General features: G+C 39.5%; 2 protein-coding genes across 4 annotated transcripts in view; one reads left to right on the top strand and one right to left on the bottom strand.

The window, feature by feature from the left end:
* Window positions 1–19918, bottom strand: part of LOC133639450 (target of Myb1 membrane trafficking protein-like) — an 862139-nt gene that overhangs the window by 410321 nt on the left and 431900 nt on the right. The gene's annotated exons all lie outside the window — the stretch shown is intronic.
* rgs12b (regulator of G protein signaling 12b) overlaps window positions 1–19918 on the top strand; it is a 137133-nt gene that overhangs the window by 113995 nt on the left and 3220 nt on the right. For all 3 annotated transcript variants that reach the window (XM_062032581.1, XM_062032582.1, XM_062032583.1), the window contains exons 14-19: window positions 4925–4998; window positions 5096–5222; window positions 5300–5396; window positions 5486–5538; window positions 8501–8672; window positions 8978–9565. In XM_062032581.1, coding sequence (XP_061888565.1) covers window positions 4925–4998; window positions 5096–5222; window positions 5300–5396; window positions 5486–5538; window positions 8501–8672; window positions 8978–9565 — 1111 coding nt within the window. The remainder of the gene's footprint in view (window positions 1–4924; window positions 4999–5095; window positions 5223–5299; window positions 5397–5485; window positions 5539–8500; window positions 8673–8977; window positions 9566–19918) is intronic.

The following is a 19918-nucleotide window of genomic DNA, read 5'->3' as shown; positions in this document are numbered from 1 at the left end:
TAAGAAAAAAAAAAACATTTGATTTTGCAAAAAAAAAAATTAATTGGCAGCTCAGTCGCCACAATTGTAACATAAAATATGAGGTTTTTTGTTGTTGTTTTTTTACAGGATATTACTGTATTATTATGATTTCTGTACTATCGAAAAAAGTTTGATAATATAATATTTGTTGCATTATTAGATAATATTAAAGTTTAAAAGATATACAATTGCATGCGGTACTTGTACTGTATTTTTTTGTTGTTAAAATGTAAAGAAAAATACGTTTAGGGAGAAATGATAAAAATACTTTTATAAGACTTCCAAGGGCCACATTTAATGATATGGCAGGCCAGATGTGATGAAGACCTACTTATATATATTTTTAAAATCATTTTCAACGATTAATCAATAATTAGAAAAGAAAAAAGCTTTGATTTATATAGTGTAACTAATAAAAAACATTTTAAAGGCCTACTGAAACCCACTACTACCGACCACGCGGTCTGATAGTTTATATATCAGTGATGAAATCTTAACATTGCAACACATGCCAATACGGCCGGGCCAACTTATAAAGTGCAATTTTAAATTTCCCGGGAAACTTCCGCTTGAAAACGTCTCTGTATGATGACGTTTGCGCGTGACGTCACGACGGCAACGGAAGTATTCGGACCCATACAACTGCTCTGTTTTCATCGAAAAATTCCACAGTATTCTGGACATCTGTGTTGGTGAATCTTTTGCAATTTGTTTAATGAACAATGGAGACTGCAAAAAAGAAAGTTGTAAGTGGTATCGGTGTATTAGCTGCGGACTACAGCAACACAACCAGGAAGACAGAGATGGATAGCAGACGCGTTAGCCGCCGAACTCACCTTAACTTCCTCCGTCTCGCCGACCGCATCTGTGATCGGGTGAAGTCCTTCGTCGCACCGTCGATCGCTGGAACGCAGGTGAGCACGGGTGTTGATGAGCAGATGAGGGCTGGCTGGCATAGGTGGATAGCTAATGTTTTTAGCATAGCTCTGTGAGGTCCGGTTGATAAGTTAGCTTCAATGGCGTCATTAGCAACACAGCATTGTTAAGCTTCGCCAAGCTGGAAATTATTAACCGTGTAGTTACATGTCCATGGTTTAATAGTATTGTTGATCTTCTGTCTATCCTTCCAGTCAGGGATTTATTTATTTTGTTTCTATCTGCATTAGAGCCAGATGCTATCACGTTAGCTCAGTAGCTAAAGAGCTTCACTGATGTATTGTCGTGGAGATAAAAGTCACTGTGAATGTCCATTTCGCGTTCTCGACTCTCATTTTCAAGAGGATATAGTATCCGAGGTGGTTTAAAATACAAATCCGTGATCCACAATAGAAAAAGGAGAGTGTGTGGAATCCAATGAGACCTTGTACCTAAGTTACGGTCAGAGCGAAAAAAGATATGTCTTTCACTGCATTCTAGTCCGTCACTCTAACGTTCCTCATCCACGAATCTTTCATCCTCGCTCAAATTAATGGGGTAATCGTCGTTTTATCGGTCCGAATCTCTCTCGCTCCATTGTAAACAACGGAGGAATCCTACCTCCTGTGACGTCACGCTACTTCCGGTAGGCGCAAGGCTTTTTTTTTATCAGCGACCAAAAGTTGCGAACTTTATCGTCGTTGTTCTATACTAAATCCTTTCAGCAAAAATATGGCAATATCGCAAAATGATCAAGTATGACACATAGAATGGATCTGCTATCCCCGTTTAAATAAAAAAATGTCATTTCAGTAGGCCTTTAAAGTCTCTATGGAGTATCCAGAATTTTAAATACGTGGACATAGTTTACGCACGGCTGCTGAAATAGGGTGCACATGGGTGGCCTGTGGGTGCTATGACCTATCTAGTGGCAGACAGGTATTTTTTTCTTTTTATTAATGCATACATGTTGAAAGTGTAATTTCAATGTAGATAATGTGTATTTATTAGAAAAAAAGTGTCAGTTATAGCAGGCAGAAAAATATATGTTTATTTCAACAATTTTACCTAAAATAGGCATTGGGGCTGTAGAGTAGGTTTTCTTAGATTACTCAATTGATCGAACAAACTAATTGATCGATTTGTAAAATAATCGATAGCTGCAGCCCTGATTTTAACATTTTTAACTGTCACACAGGTGTAGAAGTAGGTTAACCACAATTAGTTCACAGTGTAAAATCAAACAAAAAACTCTTATCTTAAATGACAAAAGATTAGTGAAAAGGTGTATCATGATGCAGATACTGTACGCCTCTTGCATCTTAATTTTTAACGTTTAACATTTCTAACTTATTATAAAAGCATAACTTTAATAATTGGATACCTGCTGAACTTGAGGTCCTGTGAGGAATGCTAATGAGGTACTAAGTTTCAGTATATGCAACTTTTGAGGAATATTACTGCAGAAATGTTTGGTCAAAGTCCGAAATCTATAATTTAAAGGGCATTCGACTGTAGATGTTCCAATGTAGTGCTGTCGATCATGAGTATGTTCCGAGACCGCCCACAAAAAGCAAATACACGTGAGTAATTGAGATAACCATAAAACGTTTTTTTTTTTTTATGATTCTGCTGCATTGATACACTACCGTACGCTTCGCAAGCTCGCTACTCCCAGTGCTAGTTTGACATTGAGGTTGCCTTTGATTTTGGATCAACTTTGCAATAAAAGTGATTATTGTAATTATTGGATTATATTAGGCCTCAGAAGCCAATTACTATTGTTTGCTTGCGACAAAGAAAGCTAACAAGCCAAAATGCATAGAAGCACAATTCAGGTTTAGGCCCTAAAAATGCCCCACATTTATTAAACGCATTTTATATGATAAAATGTCTAATTACTCACGACTAAGGAATGATAATGAAAATTGGAATTGTAGACAGGGCCGTAGTCTTTTTGTCAGGCTCGTGCTGCAATTGCGCTTCATTTGCTGTGCCCTGAATTAAAAAAACTGCTGTCCTTCTCACTTTGTCTCATAAAAACTCGCCAAGCGGCTATTTTTACAGTGTGATTGTTTGAAGCAAAGAGAATGAGACATCTGTCACCTCATGGCTCCTCTGCTGGTTTACAAACCCCAAAACCAGTGAAGTTTGCACGTTGTGTAAATCGTAAATAAAAACTAAATACAATGATTTGCAAATCCTTTTCAACCTATATTCAATTGAATAGACTGCAAATACAAGATACTTAACGTTCAATTTGATGCCTGGGCAGCACGGTAGAAGAGGGGTTACTGCATCTGCCTCACAATACGAAGGTCTTGAGTTCGATCCTGCGCTCGGGATCTTTCTGTGTGGAGTTTGCATGTCCTCCCCGTGACTGCGTGGGTTCCCTCCGGGTACTCCGGCTCCCTCCCACCTCCAAAGACATGCACCTGGGGATAGGTTGATTGGCAACACTAAATTGGCCCTAGTTTGTGAATGTGAGTGTGAATGTTGTCTGTCTATCTGTGTTGGCCCTGTGATGAGGTGGCGACTTGTCCAGGGTGTACCCCGCCTTCCGCCCGATTGTAGCTGAGATAGGCTCCAGCGCCCCCCGCGACCCCGAAGGGAATAAGCGGTAGAAAATGGATGGATGGATGGATGGATGGAATTTGATGCCTGCAATATGTTTCAAAAAAGCTGGCACAAGTGGCAAAAAAGACTGAGAAAGTTGAGTAATGCTCTTCAAACACTTATTCGGAACATCCCACAGGTGAACAGGCTACTTGGGAACAGGTGGGTGCCATGATTGGGTATAAAAGCAGCTTCCATGAAATGCTCAGTCATTCACAAACAAGGATGGGGCGAGGGTCACCACTTTGTGAACAAATGCGTGAGCAAATTGTCACAACAGTTTAAGAACAACATTGCTATTGGAAGGAATTTAGGGATTTCACCATCTAAGGTTTGTAATATCATCAAAGGCTTTAGAGAATCTGTAGAAATCATTGCACGTAAGCGGCAATGCCTGTGACCTTCGATTCCTCAGGCGGTACTGCATCAAAAAGCGACATACTATGCAAAGCCAAAGCCATTTATCAACAACACCCAGAAACGCAGCCGGCTTCGCTGGGCCCGAGCTCATCTAAGATGGACTGATGCAAAGTGGAACAGTGTTCTGTGGTCTGATGAGTCCACATTTCAAATAGTTTTTGGAAACTGTGGATGTTGTGTCTTCCGGACCAAAGAGGTAAAGAACCATCCGGACTATTATAGGCGCAAAGTTCAAAAGCCAGCATCTGTGATGATATGGGGGTGTATTAGTGCCCAAGGCATTAGTAACTTAAACATCTGTGAAGGCCCAATTAATGCTGAAAGGTACATACAGGTTTTGGAGCAACTTATGTTGCCATCCAAGCAATGTTATCATGGACGCCCCTGCTTATTTCAGCAAGACAATGCCAAGCCACATTCTGCACGTGTTACAACAGCGTGGCTTCGTAGTAAAAGAGTGCGGGTACTCGACTGTACCAGACTTGTCTCCCATTGAAAATATGACAATGGAGACAACTTAAGCTGTACATCAAGCAAGAATGGGAAATAATTCCACCTGAAAAGCTTCAAAAATTGGTTATTGATTAATTATTTGCAAAAAAAAAATTGTTTCTCAGTTCGAACATTAAATATCTTGTCTTTGCAGTCTATTCAATTGAATATAAGTTCAAAAGGATTTGCAAATCATTGTATTCTGTTTTTATTTACGATTTACACAACGTGCCACCTTCAATGGTTTTGGGTTTTGTAAGTCTGCCGCGCAAATGCTCGCCAATGTGGATGCCAGTGTTATTGATGAGGCAGGAGTTGAAAAGTTAATCAAAAAGTTTTTCTGCCAAAAGTTGGTCAACTTGAGATTGTGGTAAAGATATAGCAGCGCCTGTTTCTTTCATATTATTGCATAACCCTGTCCAACAGTGCATTTCAGAACTTTCCCTGCCTTGTCTTTCAGCCACTTGTTCTGGACCAAGACTGTATGACTTTGTGCTCTCGAGACCTCAGACTTGAAAAGCGCACTCTTTTTAGGTCAGGAAAGTTCTGTCCTTTTTTGCATTTTGACTTTTACACCCATATTCACCTCAAGCCCTTTTTGTAATTGGAAGTCTGTTGTCCTTTTTTCCAGGCTGGACTTGGTCCCTATTAACCGCTCCGTGGGCCTAAAAGCCAAGCCCACCAAGCCAGTGACGGAGGTTCTCAGGCCTGTGGTGGCCAAATATGGTCTACACCTCTCAGATTTGGTGGCACGCATCGTAAGTCCACTTTTTTGCTAACCTAAACATTGTTTATTGTTTTTGTTCACATATTTATTTACACGGTGTGTTGCCAGAGTGGTGAATCCGAGCCCTTAGATTTAGGTCTTCCTATATCCAACCTGGATGGGTTGAGAGTGGTTTTGGATTCAGCGGACCACACATCGGGAAAAGGTAACAAAATCACACCTGCTGTGTTTTTCCTAACCAAAAAGTTGAATTTTTAATGGCGTTAGTGCGTCTGCCTTCTGTCTGTCACTCAGCTCCATCTAAAAGCCACACCCAGGCTTCTACAAGCAGAAACCAATCAACTACAGTAAGATCCCCTCCAGCTTTTTTATTTTTTATTTTTGTATTTTCTCCTGACTCCGGAATGTTCCATAACCCACTGAATGTCTCCACTTCCTGGTTAATGATATCACGCTACTAAGTGTCTCTCCCGCTGTCCTCAGTGACCCGTGCCTGTTTGCAATGTGTTATAAATGTGCACAGGTGTATGACACATGTCTTTGGTAGCATCCAGCCTATATGTGTGTTTGTGTGTGTGTTTGCATCTGTTTTTTATGTTGGGCAGTGATTCTTGTCACTCAAAGATCCTCATGGTCTATTGCTGTTGTCCGTCTGTGGCCCAATGCATCAGCAACTTTTTCCTCTGCTTTGTAATTTCTTTCTTCCGTAACAATCGGGCCATAGGACTGATGGCTAGTTGGTAGTGGGAGCACCGTGGAGTTTGTTTTGCTGGTTTTGCAGGGATCTTAATGTGTAAATGATGACAATCTGTGGTGGATTTTTATTGCTGTTCCGTTAATCTGCTTCTCTCAGGTGGCGTTTTAATTTGCTTCTGTAGTGTGGCTGTAGATTAGTGGATGTTGTGGTGTGTGTCACTGTGTTAGTAATGTATAGGGTTAAGATCTGTGGTTGTCCATGACCACCTCGCTTGTCTTTTGCCTTTTATAGCAGCGGTCCCCAACCACCTGGCCATGGATCATTTGGAACCAGGCCTAATTACGTATTGTTTTTTTGTTTTTTTAAACATATTTTCATTAAGGCAGATCATAATTTTTCTTTTTTTCCCACAAAAACATTCAAAAGTTCAGTATCACTGGTTCTATAAACAACCCTCCCCTAACAACAAATAGACCTGGTGTAAGGTTAGAAAACTTTTTTAAAAATTACAAAAAAATGGAATACCATCACAAAACAAAACTAAGTGTGAAAATTGTATATATATATATACATATATATATATATATATATATATATATATATATATATATATATATATATATATATATATATATATATATATATATATATATATATATATATAGTACAGGCCAAAAGTTTGGACACACCTCATTCAATGCGTTTTTTTTTATTTTCATGACTATTTACATTGTAGATTGTCACTGACGGCATCAAAACTATGAATGAACTTAGACTAGACTTAGACTTAGACTTCCTCTTTATTGTCATTCAAATTTGAACTTTACACATGTGGAGTTATGTACTTAACAAAAAAAGTTAGATAACTGAAAACGTTTTATATTCTAGTTTATTCAAAATAGCCACCCTTTGCTCTTATTAATTTTTGGCACACTCTTGGCATTCTCTTAAAGAGCTTCAAGAGGTAGTCACCTGAAATGGTTTTCACTTCACAGGTGTGCTTGAAGGTGTAATATGTTTTGCAAACAAAATAAACATCAAACCGCCAGCATTGCTACAACACTTTTTTATAATAATACGACGACGACGGCTGCTGAAAAAGTTGCCCCAAAGAACAGACTGCAGTTATATCTACATTTTAAAAATAATACATATAAATAAGTTCAGTACTGGTTTTGAAAAGCAACAAATTATCTGTAATTGTGTTGGCTTGAAATTTTTAGCATCAACATTTCAACCTGGTCTTGTTATTTTACACCTATTTGCTCTTTTTCCACTTGTAATGTTTGTTTGTTTTTGTAATAGTATTTTTAGAATGTGTGGCCCGGCGTTAAAACAATTGGGCACCCCTGAATTAAAAACACAAGATAGCCCTTGACATTGTGAATAAAAAAATAAAAAATAAAAAGACTTTAAAACTGGCAACAAAAAGAAAGCCGCATTTAAAAGAGAATCAAACAATCAATCAAAGTTTATTTATATAGCCCTTAATCACAAGTGTCTCAAAGGGCTGCACAAGCCACAACGACATCCTCGGCTCAGATCCCACATTATGGCAAGAAAAAAAGTCAATCCAATGGGCTACAATGAGAAACCTTGGAGTGGTTCACCCCGGGTCAGGACTTTGAACAGCTAGCGCGTCATCTGTGGTCACCTAATAACCTCTCCATGCAGGAGAGGGGGGCAGAGCAGAAAAGAGACGGCAGATCAACTGGTCTAAAAGAGGGGTCTATTTAAAGGCTAGCGTATACAAATGAGTTTTAAAATGGGACTTAAATGCTTCTACTGAGGTAGCATCTCTAACTGTTACCGGGAGGGCATTCCAGAGTAGAGAGCCTGAATAGAAAACGTTCTATAGCCCGCAGACTTTTTTTGGGCTCTGGGAATCACTAATAAGCCGGAGTTCTTAGAACGCAGATTTCTTGCCGGGACATATGGTACAATACAATCAGCAAGATAGGATGGAGCTAAACCGTTTAGTATTTTATATGTAAGAAGTAAAACCTTAAAGTCGCGTCTTAAGTGCACAGGAAGCCAGTGCAGGTGAGCCAGTATAGGCGTAATATGATCAAACTTTCTGGTTCTTATCAAAAGTCTAGCAGCTGCAAAAATACCCTTCTTACTAAATTTCAGTTTTTATCACAATAAGTGATTCACATTCTCCGAGCTTGTACGAGTTACGCTTCCCTTGACGTTTCCAAAACAATCCTCCACATTCTACTATTAAAGAACCGTATGACAAATCTGGTTCATTGTGCAAAAAGGGTTGGAGACCGCTGCTTTATAGTGCTCAATTCTTTTTATCATTTCAAAAAACCTGGACACATTTAAGTACATTGCAAAATGTAATTTTTTTGTGTGATTTTGTCAAATGTTGTCATTATCATTACAACCATTTATCATTTTCCGAATGAGGCGTCCATTTTGAACATGCATCATTGGAAATGTTCACACACATCGTTTTTATTAATAACAAGGCGGAGGAAGTTGGAGCCTTCATCACACCGGCCGCCCCCACGCTCCATCAAAATGTTGTCAGCCGCCTCTCCATCAGTAGCTCACTCGTCCATACTTTTACACTTCTACCGCTCCCCTCTCCTTGTGGCCCCCAGGGGGAGGACAGGCAGTCAAGGAAAGCCACTTCCGCCCACCCCCATGGGGAAAACGGCAAGGGCGGGCCCAGCCTTGTCGCGAGCAGCGGTCCTTTACCCAACCACTCTGTCTCTCTTCATAAGGCTCCGGAGAAAAGAAAGCAGAAAAAGATTAATATAGACGAAGCTGAAGGTAATGATACAAAGACCTTTCCTCCTCTCTCGTTCTTTTTTATGTTTCTGAAGCTGTGTTGCCGTGATGACACTAACCCAGCCGGCATGTTTGCGGTACTACCGTAGCGTCACAGGCCAGCTATGTACTACATGTACTCCCGTATGCTCATGATGAATGTAGCTTTGACTGACTCCTTCTCCTGCATGTCCCCTCAATGGCAACAATATCACCTGGGATTTGGTTCTGTGCTTGTGTCTGCATATATATTTCTGTATCTGTGTGTGTGTGTGTGTGTGTGTGTGTGTGTGTGTGTGTGCGCACAGAGTTCTTCGACCTCATATCCAAAGCTCAGAGTAACAGAGCTGACGACCAGCGAGGCCTGTTGAACAAAAGTGACCTGCAGCTCCCGGACTTCCTTCGCCTGTCGCCAGCGGCCACCGGCCAAGCCGGGCCTCCACCCTACGACCCCGAGCCCGGCTGCTCCACCCCTCATTCCCGTAACTCCGGCAACGGCAGCTTCCCCGGCGGTCGCCTGGGCAACAAGGCGAACTACAATGACCGGGGCGGCGGCGGCGGCCATTTTCTCAACGCGAGTCATCAGTCCCAGAGCTTGGACTCTGCGTTGGGCTCCGACATCGGCGGCTGGGGGGTTGCCAGGTCCCCTTCCTCAATGTTTCCCGCCACGATCTCTCCCATCCACCCGTCCCGGGAGGCCAAGCATGGCGCGTTTAAGGACGCTGGCAGGGGAGCGACTGTTCAGATGCTGGAAGAGGACGCCCTCTCGGACCTGACTCTAGTAGGCGAGGCGGACCTCAACAGCCCCAGCCTCAACTACGTCACCCCCTCCGCCCTGCCATCCAAACCCCACACCCGACCCCAACAACAAGCACAGGACGGTCAGCCTAGCTCAGGTACTTCCCCTGTTTGATCTTTCACCTCTCCCTTCACCTGGGAACACTCTTGAGCGCTCCCTTTTTTTCAATCGAATAAATGCATCCACGTCTCCTCCCTTCCCTTTATCCTAACGTGTGGGACAATAAAAAAACATTCCGTATGGTACAGAAACATTAAATTGCAGCGTACTAACACTATACATGTGTTTTGATGTGTTCAAATAGTCATGTGACCAGCATCTAAGTAGGTTAGACACAAGACAAGAAGCTGAAGCGAGGATAAATGGATGCATTAAAGGGGGACTGCACTTTTTGGGGGAATTTTGCCCATCGTTCACAATCCTTATGTAAGGCAAAAACACATGTTTTTCTTTTTTTAATGCATTCTCACTGGTAAAATACGTCCGGTACGAGGTGGCTAACAATGCAGCTAATAGGAGTCCACTATTCTGTCCAAACCCCGCCAACAATACTCCATTTCCAAGTTGTGACCTGTACATTTACAAAGTTTTTGTTAATATAATATTGCTATTATATGCGCAAATGTTAAGGATGTATTTTTAGCGGCCCCATGATCAAAGAGGGCTAACTAGCTTATGCCACTATATTAGACTTAGACTTCCTTTATTGTCATTCAAATGTGAACTTTACAGTACAGATAAGAACTAAATTTTGTTGGATTAGCTCGTTGTAGTGCAGGATAAAAGAGCAATAAGATGCAGATATAAATAGATTTACTGTACAGATAAATATATTGCACTTTTGCATATGCATCCACGTTTATGGATGTATGTTATATTATCTTAATATTCCAGCGAGTTAATCCGTTTTTTGGGGGAATTGAGGGGATCATTATTATTCATTCGTTCAAGAGTCTTATGGCTTGAGGGAAGAAGCTGTTACAGAACCTGGAGGTTCTGCTACGGAGGCTGCGGAACCTCTTTCTAAAGTCCAGCAGGGAAAACAGTCTTTGGTGGTGGTGGGAGGAGTCTCTACAGATTTTCTGAACCCTGGTCAGGCAGCTGCTTTTTTTATTGACACACTGAGCCCGTGAGCTGGTGAAAGGTAATTCTAGATTGTAAATGATGCCTTTCACCTGGATAGTGGAAGGTTTTGGTCATAAACTGAAAAGTTGGTCAACTCAGACATTCAACTTAGACCCGGGGACAACAGGAAGGACATTAAAAGATGCTCTTTTTATTTTTATTTTTAGGATTTTTTAAATGATGATGCATTTTTCTTCTAAACAGGAAGATATGAACATCCATCAGTCGGCATCCCAGTGAGAGCCGACATTGTACAGTAAATAATGGTTTTATTGCGTTAAAAGGTTGTATCACTTGTTCAGCATTTACTGCTGCATGATGCTTAGTGTTTCACTGAAACACACATTGGGATGTGTCTGTGAAATATATATGCCGCCATGTGCCTAAAATTACGAAATACGTACACTACCGTTTAAAAGTTTGGGGTCACATTGAAATGTCCTTATTTTTGAAGGAAAAGCACTGTACTTTTCAATGAAGATAACTTGAAACTAGTCTTAACTTTAAAGAAATACACTCTATACATTGCTAATGTGGTAAATGACTATTCTAGCTGCAAATGTCTAGTTTTTGGTGCAATATCTACATAGGTGTATAGAGGCCCATTTCCAGCAACTATCACTCCAGTGTTCTAATGGTACAATGTGTTTGCTCATTGGCTCAGAAGGCTAATTGATGATTAGAAAACCCTTGTGCAATCATGTTCACACATCTGAAAACAGTTTAGCTCGTTACAGAAGCTACAAAACTGACCTTCCTTTGAGCAGATTGAGTTTCTGGAGCATCACATTTGTGGGGTCAATTAAATGCTCAAAATGGCCAGAAAAAGAGAACTTTCATCTGAAACTCGACAGTCTATTCTTGTTCTTAGAAATTAAGGCTATTCCACAAAATTGTTTGGGTGACCCCAAACTTTTGAACAGTAGTGTAAATATTACATGTTATTATTAATGTGCCTGTTACTGCATTATCCATCCATCCATCCATCCATTAGGTATATACTTATATTAGGTATATACTTAAAGCGTGTAAAACAGGCCTGGGCAATTATTTTGACTCGGGGGGCCAAATTTAGAGTAAAAAATGTGTCTGGGGGCCGGTATATCTGATTTTTAGGAAAACTAATACAAAACCTCACAATAATGTCTAATTGAATGCTAAAAACGTTATGACAAACCGCCTGAAAAAAACGGAATGGAATTTAAACATTTTTTACTGAATGAGACACCCACAATGTACATGAAAATAAAAAATGTGGGATTTACAGTCTTAACTATGAAGGATAAAACACTGAATATTGACAACATATGAACGTCACACCCCCTCTCGATCGACATATTTTACAATCAAGCGAAACGCAACAAAAATGCAACAAACACAGCAAAATATGAATGTGAAGGGTAAAAAACAAACCCACCTACAATCTGATACATCTGATATATCACTAAGCTTTAGAACTTTGTTGTAAAAATCTCCTTCGGGTGTCCTTCCCTGACACCCGCATTTCAGGCTGGCCGCTCTGGAAACACTCTGTGGAAACGCTCCCCACCCACACTGCTCAGTGCCTCGTCTGAGCTGCGGTGACTTAGATTACCATAGTAACTAATTAGATTACCATAGTAACTCGTATATCATGCAAAAGCGCAGATTCCAACCATTGAAATACTTTGTATAGTTCATGATTTACGGTCATTTGAAAACATCACTGCACATCATAATGGCAGCTACAGTTTCCATCTTAAAGATCTAAAATACTTTTTTGGGAATGTCCGGTGCCCAGGTCTGGTGTAAAACCTTGTTGGCAGTTTTGGGATGTTTTTTTAGAGAATGGAGCGACACCCATTGGTCTTATTGTTAGATGACTTTTGCTAGCATATATCTACGAGTTAGAATGCCTAGTGCTTTTCTCACATAAGGATTGTGAATGATAGACAAAACTAAAAAAAGTGCAGTTCCCCTTTAGGAATAGGCAGAAAGACATTTCTTTGTGTGGTGTGCATCTGTGTGAACTTTTATGCGGACTTGCTGTGGATTTTTGTATGTTTTTGTGATTCCTAGAGATGTAAGAGTGCGGGGGAGCTCGTGCCAAACTTTTCCCGCCCAGCTCCCCTCACCAACAGAATCTAACAACGATGCACTTTAGCCAATTATGAATAAGACACGTGTTAAAAATCACTCCCTCCATGTTGAACTTGAAAGTAGAGTATCTTGTAATTTATCTTCTCTGTTGGGGGATCACATGCTCTCCATCGGTGTGTTTCTGGCCCATGTGTTGTATTCCGCTTGCTGCACACTGACCCCATAAACATGCTGCAGTTGCATGAACCAACACATTTTTTCAGCTGTTCTTTGTCCCGACTCGAGCACAGTACATTCTGTGTTGGCGCCAATCTCGCCCCAGGCGCTTCTTACGCTATTCATTCAAAAACAGGCTGCAAAGGTCGTGCTCGCATGCACTGCTTAAAGGCTGGGGGGTAGGAAAAAACACTTCTGCGTGGCCTATCATTTTTCTTCTTTGCACTATATCCTCCTGAGAGTGACTTCCACTGCAGTGGACATTTGTGTTTTGCACAACAAGACAAAAGAAACAAAAAAACAAATGAGGATGTTGGCTCTCAGGAGGATATCACAAAGCCGTTTTATTCTTCTTCACACGACGAATAAATAGGGTTAGGGCCAAAGGTTTTTGGACAAATGTGAGAGAGGTTTTACGACCATGTCTTTATTCAGCACTACAGTGGATTAAAAATAAAACTCTCGCTCTGTGATTGAAGTCGAAGCGCTTTGAATATATTCGGGAAAAAAATACAACATTCACCAGTTTGGAATTAGTGTACAGTTGGCAACTGAGTTTTAGAAAAATAAATTGGTCGGAAGGGGATTCATATGGCCCCATTTGTCGCGGTTCACCAGACACATGAAACATTACCAATTTGAAGGGTGCACTATCCACTTTAGTTGCCAGATGGCAGTAGAGTGTTGGGTATCTTAAATGTGTTTTTGTGGCAAGTCCAAATTTGACCATGTAGAGTGGCACTTTCCATCATTTTCAACAGACTGCATTGCGAAATGATTAACTGCCCACCTTCAGCTCACACGAGATCAACCCAGGAATGCCCAACTGTACGAAAACTGAAGTCATTTTACCCATAAGGAATACTCGTCATGCTTCAAATAAGGCGGCTTCACCACGTCACAGATTTTTTAAAATAGTTTTTATTGTATATTTTACAGTTTTTTTGGTTCTAAATTAAGCATTTTCAAGCATAAAAATACCAATAACACCGAGGGTAAAGAAGTATTGGCCACTAAAGGAGACCTAACCAATCAGAGCGCGCTGTTTAATATCGTGTCCACTGATTGGCTCATCCTCAAGCAGCATTACTATATTGGATTAAAAGAGTGTAAAGGTGACTAAAGGGCGTTATTTCATGTCTAGAGGGCTTTCATAGTGTTGAAAAAAATATTAATTTATGCTCTGGCTATGAAAATATTTGATTATAATTAATAATTTCTATACTTCACGGAAATGTCTTTCTGGCGGTAATGTCCCCAACCAATTAAAAACGATAAACGAGGGAGAGTCATACCAAAGACTATAAAAATGGGACCCATTACCTACCTGCTTGGCACTCAGCATCAAGGGTTGGAATTGGGGGTTAAATCACCAAAATGGTTCCCGAGCGCGGCCACCGCTGCTGCTCACTGCTCCCCTCACCTCCCAGGGGGTGGAACAAGGGGATGGGTCAAATGCAGAGGGTAATTTCACCACACCTAGTGTTTGTGTGTGACAATAACTTTTAAATTTAAGACACTCAAAAATATTAAAACATTTTATAGAGAATAATAATATTTTTACACAGAGAAATTGTGTGACACATATAAATGACAAATGAAATGGATAAATAAACATTGACGATTCTTGTCGGCGAAGACGACAATGAACGGAGGAGGAGGAGGGAAGGGGACTTTTGTATTTGGCTACGAGTTCTTTCTTGAACTCATTAGTATTTCTCACTTTCTTTATCAAAGTGCTGGCAGTTGCAACTTAATTTGGCCCCATGGTGGGTTCTTTTGTAGTCTTATTTAATAAAAAAAAGCACAGCGACTGAGTCACCAACGATAGGATTAGCTCTCGATTCTGCAAAATGACCCACAGGTAGGCGGACTAGTCTGTTAATTATGGAAGTGTTATTGCAGCAAAACTATTTGCAAATGCTGCGTCAATCTGTGCGTGTAATCAGATTTGTTCCAAAGTGTGTGTCTGTGTTTTGATCTGCAAATGTGTAAAAAAAATGTGTGAAATCAGAACATGTACAGGCAGATTTAATTTTTTTGCCTCGCGACAGACACACAAGTTAGAACACGGGCATGCGGACCTGATTAAGATACGCATTTTCAAATTGTTTTGCTACAATAATACTCCCATAGTTAATTACGTTTAATGTTTTCGCCACACAAAACAGTGTACAAGACTTTTGGTGACAATTTTCATCAAAAACCAAATCATACGAAAAGTCAAATTTAAAAAAAAAAAATAAATAAAAATAATATATATATACCGGTATATATATATATATATATATATATATATATATATATATATATATATATATATATATATATATATATATATATATATATATATATATATATATATATATATATATATTTTTTTTTTAAATCAATTCAACAAAATAATACACAATAATACCATAATAAGCAAAACGTTTAATGTTTTCGCCACACAAAACAGTGTACAAGACTTTTGGTGACAATTTTCATCAAAAACCAAATCATACGAAAAGTCACATTTAAAAAAAAAAAAATATATATATATATATATATATATATATATATATATATATATATATATATATATATATATATATATATATATATATATATATATATATATATATATATATATATATATATGTATATATGTATATATATATATATATATATATATATGTATATATATGTATATATATATATATATATATATATATATATATATATATATATATATATATATATATATATATATATATATATATATATATATATTTTTTTTTTTTAAATCAATTCAACAAAATAATACACAATAATACCATAATAAAGTGTCCGCCCTGAGATCGGTAGGTTGGAGTTCAAATCCCAGCCGAGTCATACCAAAGACTATAAAAATGGGACCCATAACCTCCCTGCTTGGCACTCAGCAACACGGGTTGGAGTTGGGGGTTAAATCACCAAAATGATTCCCGGGCGCGGCGCCGCTGCTGCCCACTACTCCCCAAGGGGATGGGTCAAATGCAGAGGACAAATTTCACCACATCTAGTGTGTGTGTGACAATCATTGGTACTTTAATCTTTAATTTAATACAATTCCAATTCCAAAACTAAACCCGGCCCAGCAACATTCAGAAGAGCAATCAACAGAGCAATTGAGAGGACAAACATGACATAAAACAATCCAAAATTAATAATATCAACAACAGTATCAATATTAATAAGAATTCCAACATAGAAAGGATTAGAAATCCCTCATTGACATTATCATCACAGCCATTTATAAAAATAAAAAAAAACATTTAAAAAATTTTACACTTGCATCGCATCTCATAAGCTTGACAACACATTGTGTTCAATATTTTCAACAAAGATAAGGGAAATCATATTTTAGGTTCATTTAATAGTTAAAACAAATTTAAATAATAGATCCCATATTCCATATAAATTATTTTTTATGCAAAGCACCTCCATTTTCACTTTATGGACAAAGTGAGATCAAATAAAATCACTGAAAAACATTCATACGTCTGGACCTAACACTAAGCTAAATTGTTTACACTCCACCTTCTCTCTTCAATATCATTTAACCATTAGGAAATATTAATTTATGGCGCAACATCAGTTTTTGTTTTTTTTTTCAACAAAAAGTGTTAATTTGTACATAGCCAAATACTGTATGTGAAGTCTCCACAGGACCGTTGCTATCGTTGAATTGCCATGCAGTGTCACAGTAGACATTGATCTTGATCTATTCTCTTTCAAGCTGTAAATAGACTGAATAAATGTTAGAGCTTGAAGGCTCTCTTCTAAGCATTCTCCTTTCTTTCCTCTGACCCTCTGCAAGTCATGTGAGAGGCACATGTTTGAAAGCTGTGTCTGCTGTATTCCCTTTTTTGAATACATAATATTCGAGAGGAGGAAGGAGATTAGTACAGCCCTTTTCGTCACGGATTACCTGACACATGAAACGTGACACATTTGGGGGAGGGGGGGGGGGGGGTGCAATGCACTATCCACTTTACCTGCCAGATGGCAGTGGAGAGACAGATATCTTAAAATGTTTTTTGAGGTAATTCCAGCTTTGTTGCCGTGTAGAGTGGCGCTTTCTATCATTTTCATCAGACTACATTGCAAAATGATTAACCCCTCCTCTTCCTCTCATGCAAGATCCACTGAGGAATGGGGCCCATATGAATCCCTTCCCTAGTGTATGTAGATAACCAACGTTGTTCCAACGGTAAGGATAACACATATAGTTCCAAATACACTATATTGCCAAAAGTATTTGGCCACCTGCCTTGACTCACATATGAACTTGAAGTGCCATCGCATTCCTAACCCATAGGGTTCAATATGATGTCGGTCCACCTTTTGCAGCTATTACAGCTTCAACTCTTCCGGGAAGGCTGTCCACAAGGTTGCGGAGTGTGTTTATAGGAATTTTCGACTATTCTTCCAAAACGCATTGGTGAGGTCACACACTGATGTTGGTCGAGAAGGCCTGGCTCTCAGTCTCCGTTCTAATTCATCCCAAAGGTGTTCTATCGGGTTCAGGTCAGGACTCTGTGCAGGCCAGTCAAGTTCATCCACACCAGACTGTGTCATCCATATCTTTATAGACCTTGCTTTGTGCACTGGTGCACAGTCATGTTGGAAGGGGAAGGGACCCACTCCCAACTGTTCCCACAAGGTTGGGAGCGGGGACTTGTCCAAAATGTGTTGGTATCCTGGAGCATTCAAAGTTCCTTTCACTGGAACTAAGGGGCCAAGCCCAACTCCTGAAAAACAACCCCACACCATAAATCCTCCTACACCAAATTTCACACTTGGCACAATGCAGTCCCAAATGTAGCGTTCTCCTGGCAACCTCCAAACCCAGACTCGTCAATCAGATTGCCAGATGGAAACGTGTGATTCATCAGTCCAGAGAACGGGTCTCACCTTCTCTAGAGTCCAGTGGCTTTGTGATTTACACCACTGCATCTGACGCTTTGCATTGGACTTGGTGATGTATGGCTTAGATGCAGCTGCTCGGCCATGGAAACCCATTCCATGAAGCTCTCTGCATACTGTACGTGGGCTAATTGGAAGGTCACATGCAGTTGGGAGGTCTGTAGCAACTGACTGTGCAGAAAGTCGGCGACCTCTTTGCACTATACGCTTCAGCATCCGCTGACCCCTCTCTGTCGGTATATGTGGCCTACCACTTGGTGGCTGAGTTGCTGTTGTTCCCAAACTCTTCCATTTTCTTATAATAGAACCGACAGTTGACTTTGGAAAGCGACTGGATTTGTTGCACAGGTGGCATTCTATGACAGTTCTACGCTGGAAATCACTGAGCTCCTGAGAGCAGCCCATTCTTTCACAAATGTTTGTAGAAAGAGTCTCCATGCCTAAGTGCTTGATTTTATACACCTAATTCTGATCATTTGGATGGGTGGCCAAATACTTTTGGCAATATAGTGTAGATTTTAATGTAGTAGTGGTGACTTGGATTAATGCCAGGAAACTTGCAACAGGTTTTTTTTTAGACATTAATCAAATGAGATAAAGATATTGGTAACAACCCCGTTATTATAGTACTGTAACACCAGGCTTTTGCTTGCCTATCAGATAAGCAGGGGCTTCCTTGAGGCTCTTTGGCTGGGCCACAAACAAAGCTCTTATTTTCTTCACCAGTAAAAAAAAAAGTGTTAAAAGGACATATATTTTCACATTTGGGATAAACAAGAATCCTCAGACGGAACAGAAGACATTTTGTAGAGACTGATATATTTTCTTCTTGCGAACATTTGTTTATGGGCTAAGAGTTTGTTGCATATACAAAAAAAATCCTGCATTTGAGCAATACTGTATTTCTTTCAAATGGCTCCATCTAGTGGTGATTAGAAGCACTACTGTAAATACAATAATACTCCTAATGATGAATAAAAGTAAAGCTATTTATTCCTAAAGAGAGAATTATTAGAATATAGTTCTAGAAATACTATGTGGAAGTTTTCCTACAGTTTAATTTGATGCTCCACGTTCAACAATAAACAATAAATAAAATTGAACTGAGTCCAAACCAACGAGAAACTCTCAGCCACTAGATGGCAGCAGTGAACATTAATGGTGGCTCCAGTCAGTGAGCATTTCCATGACGTCATGGCATCTTGGGAATTCTTGTCATCGCCACTACATTTCCCTGCCCAGTTCCCTCTTTCTTTCTCTCTGCAGCCTGCTAACTGGAGCACATTTCAGAGAAAGAGCAGTTAATCAGGGCGAGCTCATTCACACGAAAACAAAAGCTGCCACAGCAGGCCTTGCTTCACTGGGCAGGTTTTAGGGTGGTCTGGGGGTGATGTCATTCTGCATATCACGTCTGAAGTTCTTTTCACATTTGCACACACCAGCCACAACATTTGATACAGTACAATAACATTAATTTACTTACTTTTTGGGGCGCTAATGTTACTAATTTGGTGGTCTGACTAATAAACTATACTGCAGGGCCATCCAAAGTGAGGCCTGGGGGTCATTTTTTATTGGCCTGCAAGCACATTGTAGACACAAATAACACAGCAAAAATGCAGAATGTAAAGAAAAAATGCTCACATGTTGGTATAATGACTAATAAAACAAATATAAAACAATTAATTATAATTAGTACAGTAGTACCTCAACTTGGTTCTGTGACGGAGCTATTAACTCAAAACCCTTGCATTATAAATTAACATTGCCTATTGAAATTAATTGAAATCTACCCATTTAGTGCTTGGCAGCCCCAAAAGTGAAGTTGGCACGTTGTGTAATTCGGAAATAAAAACAGAATACAATAATTTGCAAATCCTTTTCAACTTATATTCAATGGACTGCAAAGACAAGATATTTAATGTTTGAACTGAAACACTTAATTTTTTTGGGAAAATAATCATTAACTTAGAATTGAATGACAGTAACACATTGAGAAAAAACTTGGCAAAGGGGCATTTTTACCACTGTGTTACATGGCCTTTCCTTTTAACAACACTCAGTAAACGTTTGGGAA

This window comes from Entelurus aequoreus, linkage group LG22 (assembly GCF_033978785.1).
Source record: "Entelurus aequoreus isolate RoL-2023_Sb linkage group LG22, RoL_Eaeq_v1.1, whole genome shotgun sequence".
In the NCBI taxonomy this organism is placed as follows: Eukaryota; Metazoa; Chordata; class Actinopteri; order Syngnathiformes; family Syngnathidae; genus Entelurus; species Entelurus aequoreus.
Note: the sequence above shows the minus strand (reverse complement) of the source record. Positions and strands in the feature narration are given on the sequence as shown.